The sequence below is a fragment of the Odocoileus virginianus genome, chromosome 29 (assembly GCF_023699985.2).
Source record: "Odocoileus virginianus isolate 20LAN1187 ecotype Illinois chromosome 29, Ovbor_1.2, whole genome shotgun sequence".
In the NCBI taxonomy this organism is placed as follows: Eukaryota; Metazoa; Chordata; class Mammalia; order Artiodactyla; family Cervidae; genus Odocoileus; species Odocoileus virginianus.
The window spans coordinates 30,357,264-30,383,713 of NC_069702.1; the positions used below are offsets into that span (position 1 = coordinate 30,357,264).

The 26,450-nt window shown below is 34.8% G+C and overlaps 1 protein-coding gene across 2 annotated transcripts in view; it reads left to right on the plus strand.

The window, feature by feature from the left end:
- Positions 1-24,444, plus strand: part of SULT1B1 (sulfotransferase family 1B member 1) — a 37,990-nt gene extending 13,546 nt beyond the window's left edge. Inside the window, exons 2-9 of one of the 2 annotated variants that reach the window (XM_070458006.1) lie at positions 695-866; positions 1,143-1,271; positions 4,189-4,286; positions 11,440-11,566; positions 12,195-12,289; positions 16,001-16,181; positions 23,542-23,634; positions 23,880-24,444. In XM_070458006.1, the coding sequence (XP_070314107.1) occupies positions 719-866; positions 1,143-1,271; positions 4,189-4,286; positions 11,440-11,566; positions 12,195-12,289; positions 16,001-16,181; positions 23,542-23,633 (870 nt within the window). In that variant the 5' untranslated portion in view covers positions 695-718 and the 3' untranslated portion in view covers position 23,634; positions 23,880-24,444. Of the gene's footprint in view, positions 1-694; positions 867-1,142; positions 1,272-4,188; positions 4,287-11,439; positions 11,567-12,194; positions 12,290-16,000; positions 16,182-19,723; positions 20,998-23,541; positions 23,635-23,879 lie in introns of those variants that run through there. The other variant, XM_070458005.1, reaches the window with a different exon arrangement.
- The last annotated feature ends 2,006 nt before the right edge of the window (positions 24,445-26,450 follow it).

Here is a 26,450-nt window from a genome sequence, read left to right on the forward strand (position 1 = left end):
TATGGAATCTAGAAAGATGGTACTGATGAACTTATTTTCAGGGCTGCAGTGGAGATGCAGACATAGAGAACAGATTTATGAACACTGTGGGGAGGGAAGGGAAGGAGAGGGTGGGAAAGAGTAGCATAGAAATGTATACATTCCATATGTGGAATAGATAGCCAGGGGACTTTCCTGTATGACACAGGGAACTCAGACTGGGGCTCTATGACAACCTGGAAGGGTGGGGTGTGGTGGGAGGTGGGAGGGAGGTCCGAGAGGGAAGGGACTTAAGTATACCTGTGGCTGATTCATGTTGATATGTGGCAGAAACCAACACAATATTGTAAAGCAATTATCTTTCAATTAAAAATAAATAAATTTAAAAAATGAGATTCCACAGAAGTATGATGATGAATGATAGGTCCAGATATTTTTAGTGCATTTCTGGAAAATGGGATTTTTAAATGTTCAGTTCTGTTTCTTTCCCAGGCTTCCATTCCACTTAAGACTTTTGATCTGCTTGTCACTAAGTCAGCTTCTGCTCTTGCAGTCTACTGCTGAACACCCATAAAAACGCCCTTTGTATTTAGATCTCTCGTTCTCTGTGTTAAAGGTCAGTTTTACTTTGTCAAATTTCCGGGTCGTAATAATTTAAGTTATTCAACTTCTTCGTTTCATTCTCTCTTTTCTTCATGATTTGATTGTGCATTAGATATTTGTATAATCTGGGACAAAGATGACTTCCTCAAAAGATGTCCTGAGAAAAAATCTGAAGCTAATCCATGGCTGTCCCATCACCTATGCATTTGCAAACAACTGGGAAAAGATTGAACAGTTCCAAAGCAGACCAGATGACATCGTGATAGACACTTATCCCAAATCAGGTGAGTTCTGTGACCTGACAAATGCAGGTCTAACATCAACTTTTGTTTCCTGAAAATCAGCTTCTGTACAAAATTGTTAACATCCTAAATAAAATTAGTACTCCTAACAGTCAGCCTAGCCACCTACCCTGATTATATGAGAATAGACATTTGGGGCATAGAAGGGGAAATTCTACAGAATTAATTTTCTAAGAGACTATATTAAGATGGCAGGCTTCCAACAGGGACCTTCCCCCACATTCAGGTGAAGGTTAAAAAAATGTTCTTTTGCCACAGGTACAACTTGGATCAGTGAAATTGTGGACATGGTTCTACATGATGGGGATATTGAAAAATGTAAGCGAGATGTTATAACTGCTAAAGTTCCAATGTTGGAACTGGCTTTTCCTGGACTAAGGACTTCAGGTAATTTTTTTTTCTTTTCTTTTTTTTTTTCAGGTAATTTTAAATGGCCCAGGAATTATAATTTTATAGTCACATATTAGTAACATATTAGTTACTGTATCTGTGATTTCCATTCAAGAAAAATGGAATGTATTTGGTAACATGAAATAAAAGCATGCAAGTAGAACAGTAACCAAGGCATACAGAGAAACTGTAGTTTAGTCCATCACATGCACGTCAAGGTATAATAACAAAAATAAAAGAATTTTGTTATGGAAAATGACTAGAAATCTCACTGATGAAAAAGTTTTTTATCTTTTACTGAGTTCTGTTTTATAAAATTTGTCAGATTACATTTTCAATTTAGAATATTGCTATAATTAAATAAATGTGTGCGTATGCTCAGTCTGTTCAGGCATGTTCAACTCTTTGCGACCCCATGGACTATAGCCCACTAGGCTCCTTGGTCCAGGGGATACTCCAGGCAAGAATACTGGAGTGGGTTGCCATGACCTCCTCCAGGGGATCTTCCTGACCAAGGGGTCAAACCCACGTTTCTTGGATCTCCTGCATTTCAGGCGGATTCTTTTACTGCTGATCCACTGAGGAAGCTCCAACTAAATAAGTACCAGTGCTTTTTAAAATACAAAATTCATTATTAATACATTTGGCAGTATATGAGTATCCTATATTTTATTGGCAGCCCTATAAGGCTGTTTATAATTTCTCCTATTTAGCCTGGCATTGTATTCCTAAAGCAGATTAAGTTCTTTTTTCTTAATCACTAGATGTCTTGGTGGCCAACTGTAGTGTAAAACCTAACAGTTTGGTTTTGTATTTTTCTTTTTCATAATCCAAGTACCTGACATATGTTTTGATTGCCAGTGAAGCATCAGTTTCAAAGAGGCATCTATTTTTAAAAAGGTGATCTCTAATAAATCTTGTTTTTTTTCTTCCTGTGGTTTAAATTTCTGCTTTTATGTTTAAAATTCACCATTAAAGAGTGAGCACTTAAAACCCTAGGCCTTCCACCCCAGAATAAAATAAAAGCAGAACCCCGGGTCTACTCACTCTCTCTCCACCAATGACCTTACTGTGTGGCACCAGGTGTGCTATATAATTTCCAGGTCCTGTAAGTAACAAAACTTTATTTTTTAAATAAATAAATTTGGTAGATTAATTTCTTAACATATCCTTGCTGTAATCAAATAAAGAAGTACCATTTCTTAAAATACAAAATTTATTTTTAATACGATTCATTTTTTCATTGCACAAATATTTATTGAGTGTTTCTAAAGAATTATGCACTGACCTATGGGCCAGATATAAAACAATAAGTAAACTGTATTTCCTGCCCCCAATGAGCTTACAATAATATTGTGACTTTAACTAAGTAAATAAACTAACAATATATGAATACTATTAGTTTAATATATCCAGAGTAGGGCTCTATGAAAGGGAACATGAAATTTTACTTTAGACTGGATATTTAGGGATCCTTGCTCTGAGTGGAGACCTAAAACTTTGTACACAGCTAGAGAAGGCATATTTCAGGAAGATGAAGTAGATATGGTGGCCTAGATGCAGAAAAGAGCTGGGTGGTAGTCTGGGGACTTAAAAAAAAAAATCACTGCCACCAGAAATCAGCAACAATGAAAGATTGAAAAAGTGAGATTTAAAACAATTGAAGACTAGACAGGGACAGATCATTCAGGGCTCATAATTCTTAGGAATATTCAGTGAACTAAGAATCAGCAGACTAGGGTGTCCTGTAGGCAAGTGAGAAGGGTTCAAAAGCAAGGGCTGGCTCTCGAATGCTGCTAGAAACATGGGATAAGAAGACACTATTATGGTGGTGAATGTGTCTATCAGTGTAAAGAGAAGAATTCAGATTCTCTCCCCTACTAGAACTCATTACTTCTACAGTTAGACAAGGATCAACTGAAAAGGTGTTCTTCCTCTGTGTGGTTGTCTGAAGTCAGCAAGGAAATGATAAAGCTTGCAACTCAAGGATCATTCTGGGGCAAGTAACCCAAATGAGTGCAGAATGAGTTGAGATTCCAGAACCATAGAAAAAGATTAAATGAAAAGTGATAGAATCAAAGTAATAAGGGACAGGGGAATCAGATAACTGATGAAAGACAAGGGTAGTGTGGGGAACCAGTCTGTGAAGCATCACCAGAGAGGGAGTAGGTGAGATACAGCAGGTGAAGAAGAGTCAACTTGCACTCAGATTTATTCTAAAGTCTGAATGTGCATACTTGAGATGTCATTACATATTCCCAACATTCATATTTATGTGTGTAGGAGGATCCTTTAAAGGACCTTGCATGGCAAAATAATCACAAGACAGAAAAGGCTGAGAAATCTCCTTTCTGAAGTTAGGAGACAGAATGAAGCAAGAGTTTCATTTAGTATATACACAGTGTGTGTGTGTGTGTGTGTGTGTGTGTGTATACATATATATATATATAATATATATATATTTGACTCATAAAGGAGATAATGAAAATGCAGATATAACAGCTGATGCTCTACAAAGATATCATCTATGCTATCAATACAATAGCTCTTGCAAAGCAGAAGTCAATATGAGGTATGATGAAACTCCAAATTGCTAAGGTTGTTATTATTACTCCTCATTTTTTGGAGATGAAGAAAATGAAGCCTTGAAACTCTGGGATAGTTTCAGATGCTTTATGATGAATAAGTGGGAAAGTTAGGATTTGAACCCAAAGAGGCTAACAGAGAACCCAAGTCTTTATTCATTAGAAAATACTGGCTCTTAGAATCCACGTTAATGAGGCTTGTGATTTGTTCAAAATTTAGCAACATTATATACTGCTCAAAAGTATTTCAAAAGGTTGGTTGAGAAATTCAGAAAATGCAGGCTCATTGGAGACTGTAGTACCTATATAACCAAACTAAATTTCCTCAGGTTTAGAACAACTGGAGAAGAATCCATCACCTCGGGTTGTGAAAACACATCTGCCAATTGATCTCATTCCTAAATCTTTCTGGGAAAACAACTGCAAGGTATACTTTAAACAGCAAGTCAGTTTTTAACATGACTTTTAACTCTTTCTCACTCACATGGTAAAGTAATTGCTCAAATGCTTTGTTCACCTGTTACCATAAGAAGTGAGGTGTATAAAAAAGTGTTTAAATTTTTAAAAACACAGTATGTTTTAGCCTAAACATGCATACTCAAATTTTCCAAAATTATGTAGGAATAGAATCCTTATCTCAGTACAATATTGCTATTACTATTTCCCAGCTGTCCTCAATAGTCTGACCTTCTCTGAAAACTCAACATAAAGTTGTAGATTCTTATTTGTTTGGTAAAATTCTTCAGTGAGACACCTGAGCCTGGGTATTTGCTTTTGGGAGACTTTTAAATTGGAAACTCCACCCCCCCCCCCAAATATTGTGAAGCTATTCAGATTATCTATCTGGCATTTACTAGCTTGTCACATGTTGGAGTCTAAGTTGTTAAATTCTAAGTTGTTGAATTTTGTAATGAAAACTTGTTTGGAGCAGGAGCCGCATGCCTGGCTGTCTAGGCGCCTGCAGGAGCTCACAGTGCACCGGGACTGGGATTGGCTGGGCAGAGCACACAGGCCTGGAGACCACAGACAAAGGCACCTGCTTGCTCCTGGGCTGCCGCGCTCTCAGGCTCTGCCTTGGAGGAGCAAAGAAGCTCAGAAAGATCAAGTGGATTGCTCAAGGTGACACACCAGTGTCACAACGCAGTGCTTGGCTCAGAGCTCAAGTATTTCTGACAGTTGACTCCCCTCCTGGTCATGCATTCTTGATTTCATAGAGATTTTCGACCATGTTGTTAAACTTGGGAAAAATGGTTTAAATCCAGGGCCACAGACTCAGTATGAGCACCTCGTGAAAGGCTGAGGTGGCGTCTCCTTTATGAAGAAGGACAAGCTTGGTCTCTGATGCCACAGTGGAGAGAAGTTAATTAAAGTAGCTCATTTTCAAATGAAGCCAAGTGGACAGAAAAGACCAAGCTCTGAGCCTTTAGAGTGGGAGTGCTGACTCCAAGACCCTAGACTACCAGAAAACTAACTCTAGGGAGTATCAAGTAGTTAGAACTCACACAAAGGAAACCACTTGAATATAAGGCCCAGCATCACTCATCCACTAGTAGCACCCTGTACAGGACACCTCATTTAAACAACAAGGAAAACAAAATTACAAATCCAGTCATCAGCAGACAGGATTACCACCTCACTCAGCCTTGCCCATCAGAGGAAAAACAAACAAACAAAAACTCAGCACAAATCTCTCCCTATACTAAGCTTACACAAACCACTGGACCAACCTTAAGAGGGCAGAAACCAAAAGGAAGAAAGAATTCAACCTTGAAGCCTGGGAAAAGGAGACCTCAAACACAATAAGTTAAAACAAAATATGAAAAGGCAGAGAAATACTACATAAATGAAGGAACAAACTAGAAACCAGAAGCCAAAAAAAAAAGGAAGAGGAAATAGGCAATAGGAAAGAGAATTTAGGATAATGATAGTAAACATGATCCAAAACCATGTAAACAAAATGGAGAAAATGCAAGAATCAATTAACAAAGACCTAGAAGAATTAAAGAATAACATATGAACAACACAAGTACTGTAATTAAAAATACTCTAGAAGGATTCAATAGCAGAATATCTGAAGCAGAAGAAGGAATCAGGGAGCTGGAGATAAAATGGTGGAAATAACTTCTGAAGAGCAGAATAAAGTAGAAAGAATAAAAAGAACTGAGGATAGTCTCAGAGACCTCTGGGACAATATCAAACACACCAACATTCAAATTATAGAGGTCCCAGAAGAAGAAGAGAAAAAGAAAGGATATGAGAAAATGTTTGAAGAGATTATAGTTGAAAATTTCCCCAACATGGAAAAGGAAATAGTCAATCAAGTTCAACAGGTACAAAGAGTCTCATACAGGATAAACCCAAGGAGAAACATGCCAAGACACATACTAATCAAACTAACAAAGACTAAACACAAAGAAAGAAAAAGATAGTGCTAAGTCATGACTGACTCTTGTGATCCCATGAACTGTAGCCTACCAGGCTCCTCTGTCCATGTAATTCTTCAGGCAAGAATACAAGAGCGGGTTGCCATTTCCTTCCCCAAGGGAACTTCCTGACCCAGGAATTGAACTCAAGTCTCCCACGTTGCAGGCAGATGCTTTACCAACTAAGCTATGACACAAACACACACACAAAAAGACTATTAAAAGCACCAAGGGAAAAAGAACAAGTAACATACAAAGGAAACCCCAAACACTTAACAGCTGATCTTTCATCAGAAACTCTTCAGACCAGAAGGGAATGGCAGAGATATATTTAAAGAACTGAAAGGGAAAAGTCTAAAACCAAGATTACTGTACCCAGCAAGGATCTCATTCAAAATTGATGGAAAAATAAAAAGCTTTTCAGACAAGCAAAAGTTAAGAGAATTCACTACCACCAAACCAGCTTTATAACAAATGTTAAAGGGACTTATGTAGTCAAGAAATACAAGAGAAGAAAAAGATCTACAAAATCAACCCTAAACAATTAAGGAAATGGCAATAGGAACATATATATCAATAATTACTTTAAATGTAAATGGATTAAATGCTCCAACCAAAAGACACAGACTGGCTGAATGGATACAAAAACAAGACCCGTATATATGCTGTCTACAAGAGACCCACTTCAGACTTTGAGACACATATAGACTGAAAGTGAGAGGATGGAAAAATATATTCCATGTAAATGGGAAGCAAAAGAAAGCTGGAGTAGCAATCCTCAAGTCAGATGAAATCCACCTTAAAATAAAGAAGATTGCAAGAGGTAAGGAAGGACACTACATAATGATCAAGGGATCAATCCAAGAGGAAGACATAACGATCATAAATGTCTATGCACCCAACAAAGGAGCTCCTCAATACAGAAGACAAACACTAGCAGACAAAACAGGAGAAATTGACAGTAGCACAATAATAGTAAGATACTTTAACACTGCACTCACACCAATGAACAGATCATCAAAACAGAAAATTAATAAGGAAACACAAGTCTTAAATAACACATTAGATGAGATGGATCTCATTGATACCTTCAGGACATTCCATCCAAATGCAGAAGAATACACCTTCTTCTCTAGTGCACATGGAACATTCTCCAGGATAGACCACATCTTGGGTCACAAATCAAACCTCAGTAAATGTAAGAAAGTTGAAATTATATCAAGCATCTTCTCTGACCACAATGCTATCAGACTAGATATCAATTACAAGAAAAAGAAACTGTAAAAAGCACAAACATATGGAAATTAAACAACATGTTTTTAAATAATCAACAGGTTACTAAAGAAATCAGAAGAGAAATAAAAAAAATTTCTAGAAATAAATGATAATGAAAATACAACAACTCAAAACCTATGGGATGCAGCAAAAGCAATTCTAAAAGGAAAGTTTATAGCAATACAATTGTACCTCAAGAAACAAGAAAAACACCAAATAAACAATCTGACTTTATGCCTAAAACAACCAGAAAAAGAAGAAGAAGAACAACAAAAATTAGTAGAAGGAAAGAAATCATGAAGATCAGAGCAGAAATAAGTGAAAAAGACACGAAACAATAGCAAAGATTAATAAAATTAAAAGCTGGTTCTTTGAGAAGATAAACAAAATTGACAAACCTTTAGCCAGACTCATCAAGACAAAAAGAGAGAAGAATCAAACCAACAAAATTAGAAATTAAAAAGGAGAGATTTCAACAGACAATGCAGAAATACAAAGGATTATGAGACTATTATGAATAGCTATATGGCAATAAAATAGGTAACCTGAAAGAAATGGACAGTTTTTTTTAGAAAAGTTCAATCTTCCAAGACTGAACCATGAAGAAACAGAAATTGTGAACAACCCAATTACAAGCACTGAATTTGAAGCTGTGATAAAAAAAAAAAAATCCCCCAAAACAAAAGCTCAGGACCAGATGGCATCACAGGAGAATTCTATCAAACATTTAGAGCAGAGCTAATGCCCATCTTTTTTAAAATTCTTTCAGAAAATTGCAGAGAAAAGAACACTTCCAAACTCTTCCTACAAGGCGACCATCACCCTGATACCAAAACCAGATAAAGACAACACAAAAAAAGAAAATTATAGGCCAGTATCACTGATGAACATAGATGTAAACATTCTCACCAAAATTTTAGCAAACAGAATTCAGCAACACATCAAAAAGCTCATACACCATGATCAAATTGTGTTTATTCCAGGGATGCAAGGATTCTTCTATATATGCAAATCAATCAATGTGATATACCATATTAACAAATTGAAAGATAAAAAACATAATATAATCTAAATAGATGCAGAAAAAGCCTTTGGCAGAATTCAGCATCCATTTATAATTAAAACTTTTCAAAAAATAGGCATAGAAAGAACCCATCTCAACAAATAAAGGCCATGTATGATAAGCCTACAGCAAACATATTCTCAATGGTGAAAAACTGAAAGCATTCCCCCTAAGATCAGAAATAAGACAAAGGTGTTCACTTTTGCCACTATTATTCAACATAGTTCTGGAAGTCCTAGCTACAGCAATCAGAAAAGAAAAATAAATAAAAGGAATCTAGATCAGAAAAGAAGTAAAGCTCTCACTGTTTGCAGATGACATAATACTGTACATAGACAACACTAAAGATTGTATCAGAAAATTATTAGAGATAATCAGTTAATTTAATGATGTTGCAGGATACAAAATCAATACACAGAAATCACTTGCATTTCTATATACTAACAATGAAAAACTAGAAAGAGAAATTAAGGAATCAATCCCATTCACCCATTCAATCAATCCCAGTCAATTCCCATTGCAACAAAAAGAATTAAATATCTTGGAATAAACTTACCTAAGGAGACAAAAGAACTGTACACAGAAAATTATAAGACACTAATGAAAGAAGTCAAGGATGACATAAACAGATGGAAGGATATTCCCTGTTCCTGGGTAGGAAGAATCAATATTGTGAAAATGACTATACTACCAAATACAACCTACAGATTCAATGCAATTCCTATCAAATTACCGATGGAATTTTTCACAGAACAAGAACAAAAAATTTCACAATTCATATGCAAACACAAAAGACCCTGAATAGCCAAAGCAGTCTTGAGAAAGAAAAATGGAGCTGGAGGACTCAACCTTCCTGACTTCAGATTATATTGCAAAGCTACAGTCATCAAGACAGTACGGTATTGTCACAAAAACAGAAGTGTAGACCAATGGAATAACATAGAAAGCCCAGAAATAAACCCATGCACCTATGGGTACATTATTTTTTGACAAAGGAGGCAAGAATATACAATGGGGCAAAGACAGGCTCTCCAGTAAATGGTGCTGGGAAAACTAGACAGCTACATGTAAAAGAATGAAATTAGAATACTTCCTAACACCATACACAAAGATAATGGATTAAATGGATTAAAGACCTAAAAATGTAAGACCAGAAACTATAAAACTCTTAGAGGAAAACATAGGCAGAACACTCGATGATGTAAATCAAAGCAGATCCTCTATGACCCACCTCCTAGAGTAATGGAAATAAAAATAAAAGTAAACAAATGGGACCTGATTAAACTTAAAAGCTTTTGCACAGCAAAGGAAAGTATAAGCAAGGTGAAAGATAACCCTCAGAGCTGGAGAAAATAATAGCAAATGAAAAAATTGACAAAGGATTAATTTCCAAAATATATAAGCAGCTCATACAACTCAATACCAGAAAAACACACAACCCAATCAAAAAGTGGGAAAAAGATCTAAACAGAAATTTTTCCAAAGAAGACATACAGATGGCTAACAAACACATGAAAAGATGCTCAACAACACTCACTATTAGAGAAATACAAATCAAAACTCTAATGAGATATCACTTCACACTGGTCAGAAAGGCCATCATCAAGAAGTCTACAAACAATAAATGCTGGAGAGAGTGTGGAGAAAAGGGAATGCTCTTGCACTGTTGGTGAGAATGTAAATTGATACAGCCACTATGGAAGATGGTATGGAGATTCCTTAAAAAACTAGAAATAAAACCACCATATGACCCAGCCGTCCCATTCCTAGGCGTATACCCTGAGAAAACCAAAATTGAAAGAGACCCATGTATCCCATTTTTCATTGCAGCACTATTCACAATAGCTAAAACATGGAAGTAACCTAGATGGCCGTCAACCTATTATACAGAGTGAAGTAAGTCAGAAAGAGAAAGATAAATGTCATATTCTAACACATATATACTGAATCTAGAAAAATGATACTGAAGAATTTATTTACAGGGCAACAATAGAGAAACAGACATAGAGAATAGACTTATGGACAATGGGGAGAGGGGAGGAGAGGGTGAGATGTATGGAAAGAGTAACATGGAAACTTACATCACCATATATAAAATAGATCGCCAATGGGAATTTGTCGTATGGCTCAGGAAACTCAAATAGGGGCTCCATATCAATCTGGAGGGGTGGGATGGGTAAGGAGGGAGGTTCAAAAGGGAGGGGATGTATGTATACCTATGGCTGATTCTGGAGAAGGAAATGGCAACCCACTCCAGTATCCTTGCCTGGACAATCTCATGGATAGAGGAGCCTAGTAGGCTGCAGTCCATGGGGTTGCAAAGAGTCAGGCACGACTGATCGACTAACACTTAGACTGCTGACTGATGTTGAGGTTTGACAGAAAACAACAAAATTCTGTAAAGAAATTATCCTTCAATAAAAAGTAAATTAAAAAAAAAGTTGTTAAAAATACTCCCTCATTCCTTAACAGACTTTATTTTCTACAGTAATTTTATTTTTAAAGAATTTTAGATTAATAGCAAAATTGAAAGGAAGTTAGAGATTTTCCACATATCTCTTGTACCTGCATATCCAAAGACTTCTTATCATCAGTAACTCATGTCCTCTCTGTTTTGTCAGTCTTGTTAGATATTTATCAATTTTGTTGATTTTTTTTTAAAGAAAGATCCAACTTTTTCTTTTCTATTAGTTTTCTTAATATTTCACTGTTTTTCATTTCATGGATTTCAAATCTGTTGTTTTACATGCCTACTGTATGTTACTTTTTTTCTTAAATAAAATATCGTGCATTTGATTTTCTTCATCCTCCCCCTACAGATCATTTATCTGGCTCGAAATGCCAAGGATGTTGCTGTCTCATTTTACCACTTTGACTTAATGAATAATTTGCAGCCTTTTCCTGGAACCTGGGGACAATATCTAGAGAAATTCTTGACTGGAAATGGTAGGATGGCCTTAGCTAAAAATTAATGTCATTAAAAATATTTTTAATAATATTAACCATTACAAGTATGAATTTCCCTTTCAAAACACTTCTTTTTCCAAATCAGTAACAAGAATATTCAAAAATCATTTCAAATTAAATCAAATACATTTAATATTTCACTATGACATTCAATATATAACCTGGTATTAAACATCAGCTTAATGAAAATATTCTCAAACCTCTTTTCAGTCGCTAAAACCCATTCTCAGTTCCTACTCACAACAGAAATTTATTTTCCCAAATCATTAGTTAGATCTTTTATACACACATTTATAGTAGTTAGATAAATAAGTGATATGAGTACTTCATAAAAGAATAGTTTTCTTCTGCATGTGGCCAAGTGTAACCTATTGGAGGTCAATGTATTTCCATTTGAAATGTTTCTTTTGTAATTAATATATTTAAAAATCTGAAATTTGTGCATCCATAAGTAGCTGATTATATATACTTGTTCAAATAGACTTTATAGTTTCAGTTCCTTGATTACTAAATTCCACAAAATATTTGTATAATTTGACTTATTTTTCACAAACAAATTTTTAATTTGATAAATGTTTATGGAAATAAGCTGTTTCTCTGGTTTTAGTGGCCTATGGTTCCTGGTTTAATCATGTTAAAAGTTGGTGGAAGAAAAAGGAAGAACACCCAATACTTTTCTTATTCTATGAAGATATGAAAGAGGTAAAATAGTAGAAATACATTGTAGATAATTCCTCAACTACATCCTGGAGCAAAAGGATTAATAGTTTTTTCAATTAATCTATGGAGTTCAAATGCTATAACTGCTTTGTCTATTTTCCATGTCTGTTTACCCAGATCTTGCTAAGATCTTCAATGAATCTGTGAAATCAGTGACATTTTTATCCTCTTATCCTTTTTAATCATTGTGTTTCTCTTGAGCACCTTTCTTTTCAAATTTGTCTCCTTCATTTAATGGGTTATCATTCTGTTTGTCATGGTTTTCCTGTGAATCTCTATCATTTAGTCATCTTTTTTTTAAACTCTTTGTTATGGATTGATGATCATATCTATGCCCACTGTTGCCAAAACTATGTGCTAATTACCCACCAAAAACTCCATTTTAACTTCTAACCTGAATTCAGATCCTTGTTTTTCTTAAAATGACCCTCAAATTTAACATACTGAAAATTAAACTCATCTTGCTTCTCTCTCTCTCCAATAGGTAATCCTTTTCTTTTATTCTGTCTTTTGGTTAATGATGTTTGGTTGTTCATTCAGTGTTGAAAGTTTGAAAGTAAATTGTCCTCATTGACTTTCATGCAGTGAATATGGTTCCATTTTCTCCTGAACATCCCATTGGTTCACATGCCCTACCTATTATATCTTAAGTGTGCTCCTCTCTTTTACATTCTTCCTGTTAGTTCAGGTATTCATAAAGATTTGTATAGTCTCCCACATGAACTAGTATTAGCCTAAAGACTATTGCAAAGTTCCAGGCCTATCCTCAGGCTATTTTATTTCATTAGGAAATATACACATGCACACACACACACACACACACACGTGGAAACCAACTTTATCTAGTTGTAAAAGCCTGAACATGCAAATAAGGATATCTTGTAGAATTTCAGATTCTTGGTGGAAGGCATATCTATCTTTCTTGTAACTGCATCCACAGTACTTACAACGCCTACCACATATATAGGTGCTCATGGCCACTTATTGTATGCATAAGTGATTACTTGAATGAATGAATGAGCAGTGGTTGCAAACATTTGTGTGTGTATGTGTTACTTGCTTAGTCATGTCAACTCTCTGCAACCCCATGGCCTGTAGGCCACCAGGCCCCTCTGTCCACGGGATTCTCCAGGTAAGAACACTGGAGTGGGTTGCCATTTCTTTCTCCAAAAAGAACTATAGGGAGAAAGAAAGTGAAGTCACTTAGTCGTGTCTGACACTTTGCGACCCCATGGACTGCAGCCTACCATCCATGGAATTTTCCAGGCAAGAGTACTGGAGTGGGTTGCCATTTCCTTCTCCTTACAAACATCTGAGTAACATCAATAAAGAACCTGCCTGCAATGCGGGAGACTCTGGTTTAGTCCTTGGATTGGGAAGATCCCCTGGAGAAGGGAATGGCAACGCACCCCGGTATTCTTGCCTGGAAAATTGCACGGACAGAGGAGACTGGTGGGCTACAGTCCATGGGGTCGCAAAGAGTTGGACAGGACTGAGTGAGGAACACTCACTTTTTTGTTTTGATCCTACTCAGCACAGAAACCTTACCTTATGTAAAATCTCTCTTGTTGCATGTATTTCTGAGAAACTCTCAGGGTATTTCTCATGTCTTATCAGTAAGAGTCCTTTTCTACTCTGCCCAGGCTCCCACTCTCTATCACACTTACTTGTAGCTCATAGAGAATCTGTGATCTAAACATTATGATTGCCACTTTATGACAATTTGCTGGCAACAAAATAGACAGCTCTAAAATTAGAGTGGTTTTAGGAAACCGCTTTTAAAAAGTGGTGCTCTCTGTTGAGTGTTTGATTAATCAGAATTAAGTTATAAGTTCTTCATAAGACAGAAAACTGTGCTTCTGTGCCAACTATTTCTTTTTACTTTCTGGAGACCAAAGTAAAACTTATTCACTTTATGAAGAAAGCAAATTTAACTTCTGGATGTAGTTCTTTTTCTCCATAGAATAAACAAAATAATACATTTCCTAGGCTGAGCTGATATCCAAATTCTGAGTCAGACATCATGCTGTTCCTCACATGACATGCTTGTGTAAAATATTTCTCTCCTTATTCATTGAAAATGCCTTTTTCAAATCAATTTATGCATATTGATTTACAGGCTGATCTAATCAGTTCTATAAGAATATCTGGATATTTTGAATCCCACTCAAACTTACTATACATTAAACTTATTAGACAATATTTTTTCCTATCATAGTTATATTTTAGACAATGTTATAGAAATGGTTTTCATATAAAAACAATAATAGGACAAAATTATAAGTATAGATCAAGAATAAGATTCAGAGAGAAGCCTAGTAATTTACATCAGGTTTATGAATGCATCAGTTCTCAAACTCTCAATCAATGAGGTGAAAAAGAAGTAGAACCCAGCACTCTCTGCTTTAGCTTCTACTTGTCTATAAATTAGCATCATCACTGATACTTTGGCAGTGGCCAAATTATTCTTCAAACACTATAAATATGTAACAGAAATTGCTCTATGTTTTTTTGCCTGTCCATACATTTTTTCTGTTTTCACTACTAACTTTTCTCTTAGTCTTTTCTCCACTATCATCATTTCTGACATTTAAGTCATGTTAACCCCTGGCACTCCATTAATAGCCATCTCAGTGTTCTCTCATCAAGATCTGATACATAAAATATTGTCAGAACTTCCATTATAGGAAACTCTTTACCAAAACATACACATGCAAACACATTCAACACACATACACACACACTCAACGCACACAGAGTTAATAAGACACATTATTAAAGAGTTGTGCCCCTACTCCATAACAGATACAATTCAAATCCTTCAGCCGGACATCCAATGATGTTCTAAATTTTATCCCAATTCATCTTTCCTGCCTCATAGCTTCTCTCACTCCTATGAACAACTCAGCCCTAACTCCAACCACTTTTCTTTTTTCTCACTTGAACACAGTGAGTTGATGCTTCCAAGAGTTATATTTTCTTTACTGGAAATTTATTCTTTAACTGCTCAGGAGACTGCATCTTGGTAAACTCTGACACATCTTTCTAAATTAAGCTTAGATGTTAATCCCTTCAAAATCTTTCTAGACATATCTATACAGATTTTTGCTTAGCTCCCTAAAAAGTTACAGATGTTGTTAATGCCATTAGAATTTGAAAAATTATTTATTTCTCAGATTTTTTTCTTCTTATTCTCAATGACTAATGAGTAATTTGGGTCTTGCTATCTTTACAACTTCACTGGAATTTGTTTTTAATAATTTACATCCAAGTAAGATTTCATCAGTGTTTATAACTTTAAAAAATATCTGCAGTTTCCCCTGAATTTATTATAGTATTTTTATTAAATATTATTATTATAAACAAGAAACCAATTTGGAGGAATAACAGAAAAATAAAGTTGGAATAAAGAGACTGGGTCCCTAAAACATTCAGTTTTCAAATTTAACTGCAAATTGAGCTTAAAATTTTTGCTACAATCTGTTTTACTAAATGCTATTAATAATTATGTTAAAGTTTATTGTTATTGTACTTTGAATGAAAAATAAGACTTAGAATGAGCAAATATTTCCACTCTACCTTTACTAAACATAAATTATTGATCTTTTTTTTTCATTTTCATGATTTTTTTCACACTATTTTAATGATTTATTGTTTACCATTTCCTTGGGTGTATCTCTACCCTGTTGATAGAATCCAAAGCAAGAGATCAAGAAGGTTGTTCAATTTCTAGAGAAAAACCTGGATGATGAGATCTTGGATAAGATAATCCATCACACATCGTTTGAAATGATGAAGGACAACCCTCTAGTGAATTATACACATCTACCAAGTGAAGTGATGGACCACAGCAAGTCCCCATTTATGCGCAAAGGTTACTATTTTCTGAGTTTATTTTTCCTTTTTGCTTTCTTATGAATTGCTCTGAAATGAGGGTTAGCTTTGTAATCTCTACCAAGTTACTTAGCCAGTTTGGGACTCAATTTTTTCATCTGTAAAATAAGGACACTAAAAATACCTACCATAGTAGTTGCTGAGTTAGATTAGAAATAATTAAAGAAAATAATGCATATAGACCTGTTACTGGAATACCTTGAGTACCTAATAATCTTTCTCTCTTTCTTTACGACCCTGCAAAAAGGGAGTGGTTTTGTCACTTCTGATGCGAGTCATTCTGTATTTTTTCATTCTTAAAACTTAGATCTTTGTTTAAATTGGCACAGGCCTCCTCCTTCTTCCCAGTAATAAATTAATGTCAGTCAGTGAAGTACCATCTCTATAGACTCGTTATCATTAGAAAGCAGTGGTCATTTTGTTAAGAAGGATCCACAAAGAGAAAGGCCATGTGGGAAGATTTTGTTCCCTAAAAATACTATCTGAATCATGTTAATGGTAAACATGGAATCTAAAGTTAACTTAAGATGACAATAGAGAAATATGACATTCACTGTCAAAATACAGCTCTATTTCAATAAGTCAAGTATTATAAATTGTGGGTTATCATATGTGGTTTGGGTCAAAAATGTGTTATCTTAAATGTGAGAATTTGTCCACCTAGTCATGTCACCCTGTCTTTTCAATATTCTTTACTGAACTGGAGATAAAGATAAAATTGCAGTTGGTGTGCCTGAAAGTAAACATAACCTGGGATATGAACATGTGGATTAAGACCCTCAATTCTGAAAGTATTATATGATTATAGATTTTTCTAACACATTTTTCTCTGTACCTTAGCACACCTAGTGTTTTCAAATTAAGTGTTTTTTTTTTAATTTTCAAAACAGTACTTAAAAATTAAGGTCTAGTATAAGGTCAAGGCTAATTTTTCATTGTAAATGGTGCATTACAAGTTTGAACAAAGAAGACTGATACAACACAACACACAACAACACACACACACATGTTTTCCTGGTGGAAGAAACAGAGAAAAAAAAAACCTTATTAATTAAACAGCAAATTTTCATTATACCAGATCATTGAATGTAACTTCCAAGAGAGCTTTTTCCCAGTCATGAAAATTGATGCCATTGGATGATATCTCATTAGGGTATACAAATAACCTCAGTATCTGGATTCCACGGTTTCTAAAACTTCAAAGAGAGTACATAAGAAGGACACTCTTTCCACCCCCCGGGAGTCGTGAAGGACACAACTTTTGTGGTCAAATTGCTCTGGGGTTTATCCAGTCTGTGCCATTCCCTGAATCTTTGACGTTGCATACACTAATAAATCTGCCAAAGTTCTGGTTACATCACTGATAAAATGGAGAAAAGAATAGCATCTGAAGCACAAGCTTTGGGGGAGGATATTCATAGAAGATATGTAAGCTTGCATTGTATTTTTTTCTGACCAAAAATTATTTACACAAAAGTAGGAAGTCATATTATCTTGCAGTTTAGTATGTTCTTATCTAACATAACATCTATTTGTTTATTTATTCATGCATTCAATAACACTTTAAAGATATCTTTTATTTGTTAGTTAATATTTAAGAAAAGGTCTTCATGAACAACTATATGCAGATCATATTCTCTAGAATGTAAATAGCACATATATCCTCAAGAAGCTCATACTGTAATGCAAGAGAATGGATACTGGAAAATTCTCAGAAGTGAAGTATGAACAAAGGGCTAAGAACAGTTTTGAAGGATTCCACTCTGGATAATCAAGGTCATAGTTTGGTCACACAATATTAATGACGATAGGGAGATGATAAAGTCCAATGTTTATGCTTATGTCCCAAACTGCAACAAAACAGAAAATCTTGGGATTTGGCCAGAATTAATTTTATCAAACATTTTTTATGCTTCCTCACTCTCATGAAGCAAATGTGTTTGTGTATATAATATTTATACTCAGAAGATTATAGAAGATTATTAGAATGCTTTATATATGACTCTTTATTGTTTAAATCTACACTTCCTCTTTTCAATGACATCTTTAGAGGTGTACTATCCCAAATATGAACCACCCTCACATACATTCCAAAGAACTATGAACACCTGGTGAAAATAGAATAAAGTATAATAACCAGGGAAACAATCTTGTCTATGGGGATGTCTCTTGTTAAAAATGATTTAAAATCTTCATGAAGTCATCATGGTTTAATAAGACTTGCAATTCAATATGATTGCATTTATTTATTTTTAAATTTTACTTATTTTTGGTTGCACTGGGTCCTCATTGCTGCACATGGGCTTTTTCCAGTTTTGGCAAATGGCGGCCTCTCTCCAGTTGTGCGGTACGGGCTTCTCTTTGTGGTGGCTCCTCTGTGCAGATGAGAGGCTCTAGGGCATGTGGGCTCAGTAGCTGTGGCATCCAGGCTCAGTAGTTGCAGCTCATGGGCTCTAGAGCATGAACTCAGTAGTGGTGGTGCATGGGCTTGGTTGCCCCATGGCATGTGGGATCTTCCTGGATCAGGGACAGAACCCATGTCCCCTTAATTTGCAGGCAGATTCTTAACCACTGGACCACCAGGGAAGTTCAATTTAATGTTAAATAAATTGCAAAAGTAATGTTTTCCTCCAAACACATCAGCAGTACATTAAAAATTTATTTCTCAAATAAATAGTTTTAAGCATCCAAGAATAAAAGATTAAATGGAAATATATATCCCAACAGTTTCACTTCTATAAAAATTATTCAGTGATTCTATATGTTTGATTTTAATGCTATTCTTCTCCTCTAAAATTAAAATAAGATGTATCTAGTGAGTTCAGGGAACACAAGAATCATCCAAATATCCTAACACCTGCATTTATTATTTCTGGGAAATTATCAACTTTCTGTTTCACAGTTTGATTGTACTCATGACCAGTTCTTTTTACAGTTTCCAAAAGCAACCCATGAAAGATTGTAAAATATTTCCTGATCATTGATTCAGTGACTAGTGGTAACCCCATCATCTGGGACAATTAGAAACACTAAAATAATCTCTTCAGGAAATTATTGTACAGCTGCAAATTTAGACAAGAAAATTAACCCTTTTTATAATGTTTCTTTAAACCAGAGTCTGTTTAATTATGAACATGTCAAAGTGTTAGTCACTCAATTGTGTTCAACTCTTTGTGACTCCATGGACTGTAGTCCACCTCTGTTCATGGAATTCTCCAGGCAAGAATACTGGAGTGGGTAGCCATTCCCACTCCAGGGGATCTTCCTGACCCAGGGATGAAACCTGGGTCTCCTGCATTGCAGGCAGATTGTTTATCATCTGAGCACCAGAGAGGACTATTGTTTATTTATATATAGATGGAGGTAATTACCAATAAAAGAAGAAATGAATTTTAAGGTATTCAAATACAAGGAAAGGCTTCCTTTAAACTCTTTCAGTCTTTTCTTTTGGTATACAATGGCTTTTTCTTCATAAAGAAAATATTTTATTCATTCACGTGTTTTCTTATTTGTAATTTTTAGGGATTGCAGGTGACTGGAAGAATTATTTCACAGTGGCCCAAAATGAGAAATTTGATACCATTTATAAGAAGGAAATGTCTGAGACTGAACTTCAGTTCCGTACAGAGATTTAAGGAACCTAAATTGAAAATCTGAAGAAAAAAGTTTGATCTGCAGTTTGGTGAAATAAGGACAGCTAGGATTTAATTTGGGCAATTGAATGGTTTTATAAAGGAAAAAAAATGTGCTTCTAAGCTTTGATTTTTCATTGTGGTTAATCAGGTCCTCACTCACTCTGACAGAGTCCCTAAAACAAGAACAAACTGTTACCTTTTCATAAACTCTTCCTGCCTTTTCCTTGTGGTTTAAAATTAAGTTCTACTCCCTACTAACATGGCTCAAGAAATGCTGCTTTAACACTGGTACTATGTTTCCTAGCTCTGCCCCAATTTCCCTTTCCTGAAAATTTGACCCAGGACACTTTGTCTGGGTCTGTCTTCGGGATTTCAAGTTGTTCCGTGAGTCATAGCTCATCCGGCCTTGCCTCTCTTGCAGTGATATGATTCATGTCTCAGATAGTATGGTTCAGGTTTTGGAAATGTTGTTTCCATACCTAATTTCTGTTTATCCAAATTTCTAAATTCTGAGTATGTAATTTTCAAGTCTCCAAAGATGAAAGATCATCATTAGTCTCCCTACGGCTATTCCTTGGGAATAGGAGCTCTGCCCTGAGCACCTAAGCTGAGGGCTGGAACCTACTTCCTATGGAGAGTTCTTCCAGAATTCAACAGCTTCCTATGATTCCTGAGAATTTCCTATTGCCATGATATGGTTACATTTGGGAGCATCTTGGTTTCTTCATCTTATATCTGAAAAGATGTGAATCCCTTAATAATACTTTCAATATTTCAGATATAATCATATCTACCATTAAAACTTTCCCAATCTGGTGCCTACAAGAGATTCTCTAGGCTGAATGTCCACTACACCTTCCCAACCCAATGTCTTTTCCACCCATTTTTCTACTCTTAGGTCTATCTGTTGGTCTCTTTGATGGATTTTAGTAAATATGTGTAAGTTTTAAGGTAAACTTTTACAAGAGATGTCTCATTACAAGAGATCTCTTATATCTAAGAGATATATTAGCATTCTTTTATTTTTAATTGAACATAGCTGATTTACAATATTATGTTAGTTTCAGATATATAGCATTGTGAGTCAATTTTTTATAGACTGTACCCCATTTAAAGCTATTGCAAAATAAAGACTATATCTCTCTGTGCTGCACAATACAACCTTGTTGCTTATTTATTTTACACATTGTAGTTTGTATAGTTTAAATACATATTACTATTTTGTCTGTCCATATTTCCCTCTCCTGGTAACCACTAGTTTGTTCTCTATATCTCTGAATCTGTTTCTGTTATGTTATAGTCATTTGTTTTGCTTTATAGATTCCACTCATGAGGGATAACATAGAGTAAGTGTTTTTCTCTGTCTAACTCATTTCACTAAGCATAATGCTCTCCAAGTGTATTTGCACTATTGCAAATGTCAGAATTTCATTGCTTCTATGACTCAGTACTATTCCATGTGCATATTTAGCCATTCATCATCTTATTTACACACTCATCAGTGGAAGAACACAGGTTGTGTCCACATCTCACGTATTATAAATGTTGCTCCAAGCATTGGGGTGCATGTATCTTTCAAATTAGTGCTTTTGTTTTCTTTGGATTTATACCCAACAGTGGGATTCCTGGATCACATGGGCCTTCTATCTTTAGTTTTTTGAGGAACCTCTATACTGTTTTCCATAGAGTCTGTACCAGTTTATTTTCCCACCAAAAGTGTATACTAAGGTTCCCTTTACTCCTTGTATTCATCAAGACTTGTTATTTCTAGTCTTTTAAATGATAGCCTTTCTGACAAGTGTGGGATATCTTCCTGTGTTTTTTGTTTGTGTCTCTCTGATGATTAGCAATGTTGAACTTAAAAAAAAAAAAAATCTTTTTATTATTTATTTATTTATTATTTTTTAAAATTTTGGCTGCTCTGGGTTTTAAATCTTGATTATTGTACTTGGTTGTGCTTTTTGTTACAGCATACAGACAACATACAACTTTCTCTAGTTGTGGTGAATAACTTGCACTAGAAAGCAGATTCTTTGCCCCTGGACTACCAAGGACATACTTGTTGAGATTTTTCTTTTCCTTTTCCTGTTGGAACTCAATATATCTTTTTTGGAAAAATGTCTAATCAGGTCTTCTGCCATTTTTGATTCAGTTCTTCTTCTTCTTTTTTTTTTGATACTGAGTTGTATCTGTGTGTATATTTTGGATATTAATCCCTTATTGGTCATATAATTTGGAAATGTTTTCTCCCATCCTCCCGGTAGGTTGTCTTTTCATTTTATCTATGCTTTCCTTTGCTGTACAAAATTTTTTAAGTTTAATTAGGTCCCATTTATTTATTTTTGTTTCTTTTGCCTTAGGAGACAGAACCAAACATATCAGTATATATATAACTTCTATGGATTCTGTCACTGTTTTGCCTGTATTTTCTTAGAGTTTTATGGCTTCAGGTCTTACATTTAAGTCTTTGGAAGAAAATCACAGTCTGTAGCTCACACTTAATAAGCAGGAAGTAACACTAAGTATCTGCAGAAATTAACATCTATCTATGTGAGGGGTTTTTAAATTCTCAATCACTTATTAGCTTAATGATTTATTCAAATAATTAAGGACTCCTATTATACCTTTGCTTATGTCACTAATACTATATTTCCTTGCTCAAATTGTTACAGTTTGTTTGTTGGGAGCTCTTTTAGTTGGTTTCAGAATACTTTTGACATATTCCCATTATTGTAGAGTTTTTTTATTCACTTAATTGTTTTGAGCATTTTATTAATGTCTGGCACTGAGAAATGCTCCAGGCTCATCTTGTATATTCTGTATTAGTTTGTAGAATCAGCCATTTCTCTAAGAAGCTCCTTTTTTGGAGAATTAATAAAAATCAAGCTTTTGGTTCTAGATGTGTGTATTATTTCTCTGTTGTCATTGATCCTAAACCCTCTCAGCTAACAGCTAATCAAACAAGAGTTTGATGTGTGTATACCGTGTATATTTATAAATGTTTCTATAGGTAGCTATCTGTATCATTATTAAGTAACATAGAGTTCACACTGATGTCTCCAACAGTAATCCTTTAGGAATCCTTTAGGGATCATACTTATTATTATGTATTATATTTTATTGCAATTTTTATTGATCATTTATTTTAAAAAAATTATATTGAAGTATAGCTGATTATGGAGAAAGAAATGGCAACCCACTCCAGTATTCTTGCCTGGGAAATTCCATTAACAGAGGAGTCTGGCAGGCTCCAGTCCATGGGAGCCACAAGGAGTTGGACATGACTGAGTGACTAAACGGGAGCAATAGCATAGTTGATTCACAAAGTTGTATTAGTTTCAGGCGTACAGCAAATTGAATCAGTTATACATATATATGTATCCTTTTAAAAATTCTTTTTCCATTTAGGTTATTATAGAAAACTGAGTAGAATTCCTTATACTATACAGTAAATCCTTGTTGGTTATATATTTTAAGTTTAGCAGTGTGTACATTTATTAAGTGTCAGGCAATCTTATAGAAGTATTAATATACTCATTTTGAGGGGAAGACACTGAAACTTTGAACTAAAATTCAAAGCTATGTTTGCTTGACTCTAAATGTCATTCTTAATCACTATATGATACTACATAGAATTGCATAAATATAATCTTCAGATATTACATACTTAACTACTTCTCAAAATATTCTCATAAATATAATTAGATAATGATGCCCAAGCTGACAATATAAAGGCTCCATGCTTCATCCAGTCTCAGAATCCAGCCGTTGAAGGGACACTGACTGCAAACCTATAAGGTTAGATTTGTGAATGTTTTTCCTCTATAAGCTATGTCAAAATTGGTAATTGTTTGTTGTTTAAATAAAGATTCAGTAGCTTTTTTCAAGCTCATTTAGCTTAATGTACATTTCAAATAATAAAATTAAAAACAATGTCATGGGTAAAATGCATACAGTCTAAATAAATGAGTAGTAGGTTTTGTAATGCTGCCTACTCATAAGGTGAGGTCTGACTGCGCTCTGTTCTGTTCTTCCTTACACAGAAAGAAAGAGGACAAGCTGTCATAAATCTTATGGAGAAACTTCCCGTGCAACTTGAATGAACATGAGAGGAAAAGGAGCAGAAAGAACAAAATATTTCCTCACAGCTTGTATCTTCTGTACCTCCTCCCTTCTGCTGCTGCTAGTGGTACAAGCACCAAAATTCCTGAACTTATTCAAATGATTTGTAAAGAAAGAAAGTTCTCAGGGTTCTCCCTGGAGATTTTGATAAGATAGACTGGACAAGGCCCCAGATTATGCAGTCTTCATAAATATGAAAGGAGATTTAATGGCTGTATTATCTATTATATTTTCATGTGATAAAGATTAGCTAGCTTTCTTTTTCAAGTAAGATAAGTTAGATGGCTAGGTATATAGGTAATGACATTCCTTTTGTACTGATCAAATTCATACTTTAAAATGCAAAAAAATAAATAAAACTTAAACTCAGGGGTAAAATATAATTTGAAAAGAGGAAGGAAGTTAATCGAATTGTACAACTCAGCACTGGGCCTTTAGCCAAATGTGCACTGTATTTCAAAATAAAAGAAATGGATAACTTTTCAAGTGCAGTTTGCTCAGTGTGTGAACTATTCACTAATGTACACAATTGAGGTAGATTTAGTTTCACTGAGAACAGTTTTGCTTATTTCCTGGATAATTATTCCTTCCATTGTGTAAGATCTAAATTTCTAAAAGATTAGTATGTGTGAAAAATGTACTCTCATTGTTTGGCCTGAATTGTTCTTATTGGCACACTTGGGGTTCTTAGACTTAAAGCACATTGGGCCTCATTAGGAAAGTAAACCAGAAAAAATTTAAAAAATATATAGCAACTAGATAAAAAGTAAAATCTTTTCATAGCAGCCTCTTGGTCAAGGCATAGTATTTGAGTGGTCCAAAAAACCTATCACAATATCTGAATTTTCCACCATTATTGCAGTTTAACTATTCTGTATAACAGACACACAGATACATTAAGTATTGAGATAAGTCTTCAAAGTAAACATATCTGGGTAACCACATCCGTATCCCAAGACACAGAATAATATCAATGCAAAAGCTCTCCTCTCCCATGTACTCTCTTACCATCAGTATTTCCCACAATGAAAACCACAATTCTTTAAAATTAAAGATTTGATTTCTTTTTTTTGATATTCCAATTAATGGAATGATGCAGATGGAGTCGTTAACTTTCTTTTTTACTCAACATTATTATTGGGAGATTTACCCATGTTGCATCAGTTCATGTTTTTATCTCTATATAGTGTTCCCTAGTGGAAATATACCAACATTTATTTGCTGTTGATGGGCATTTGAAGAGTTTCTTGTTTGGTTTTTAACAAATATTTCTGCTATGAACAAGCTTGGTCATATTTTTATTAAGTATAAATAAATATTTTCAATGCATTTTCCTTGAGTTCAACCTAAGGATGAAATTGCTAGAAAATGTAATATCCACATGTTTAAGACATACCACCAAAATTTTTTCTAAATTAGTTGTGCTGATTAATAACTACAATAGCAGTGCATGAGAGATTTTGTTCCATACTCTCCATATCACTTAGTATTTTATATAATTTCATTGTAGTCATCTTGGTAAGTGTATATTATGCTGTGATTCTGATATACTTTTCCCTGTAGACTAATGAAGTTCAGTAACTTTTCATGAAAATTTGTCATTTTAATATTCTTTTTGTGTGAAGTGTCTTTTCAAATTTTTTGCTTATTTTTCTATGTCCTGTCTTTTTTATTGATTTGAAAGATATATGTATCTTTGTGTGTGCATGTACATATGTATATCTATATCTATACATGTATGTATGTTTTATATTAATATTATTAGTTTTATTTCTCAAAATAACCCTGAAGGTTCATCTGATATCTCAATATGTGAATCATTATAAACTAACTGGCACTTTAGAAAAGTTAAAGCTAAGAATATTTTTTCTTTCCTCAAATGCCATCAAGTTCATGCTATAATCTTGATTAAGTATTGGGTTTCAGAAGCCGAAGTTTGCCTGGAATAATTGCTTTAGGGGATAGTTTCTTTTTGTAACCGTAGTGGAGATGGTGATTGCTTTCTGGTGAAACTGTTTAGCTCAGATTAGGACTTGAACCCATGGCCTTTTAACAGAGATAGTCAAAGCTGTGGTTTTTCCTGTAGTCACATATAAGTGTGAGAGTTGGACCATAAAGAAGGCAGAGTGCCAAAGAATTGATGCTTAGAATTGTGTTGCTAGAGAAGACTCTTGAGACTCCCTTGGACTGCAAGTGTTGGTCCTTCAATGGACCAGAACCTGGTGGTCCGAAGTCGACGATGAGAGAGTGAAAGAAGGAAAGAGGCTAATATTCCCTGGGTTACGCAGCCTGGCTTTCGCGCTCCAGGGAATCAGCCAGAAATACAGAGAGAGAGAGAAAGAAAGAAAGACACGGGGACCAAAGCTCTGATGGAGCAAAGGTGTTTTAATCAACATAGTGTGGGCATATATACTGTCTTACAAGGTAGCTATTCTCAGCAAAGATAAATATTAAAATTCCAGACTTACAAAACACAAGGCGATCCCTATTAA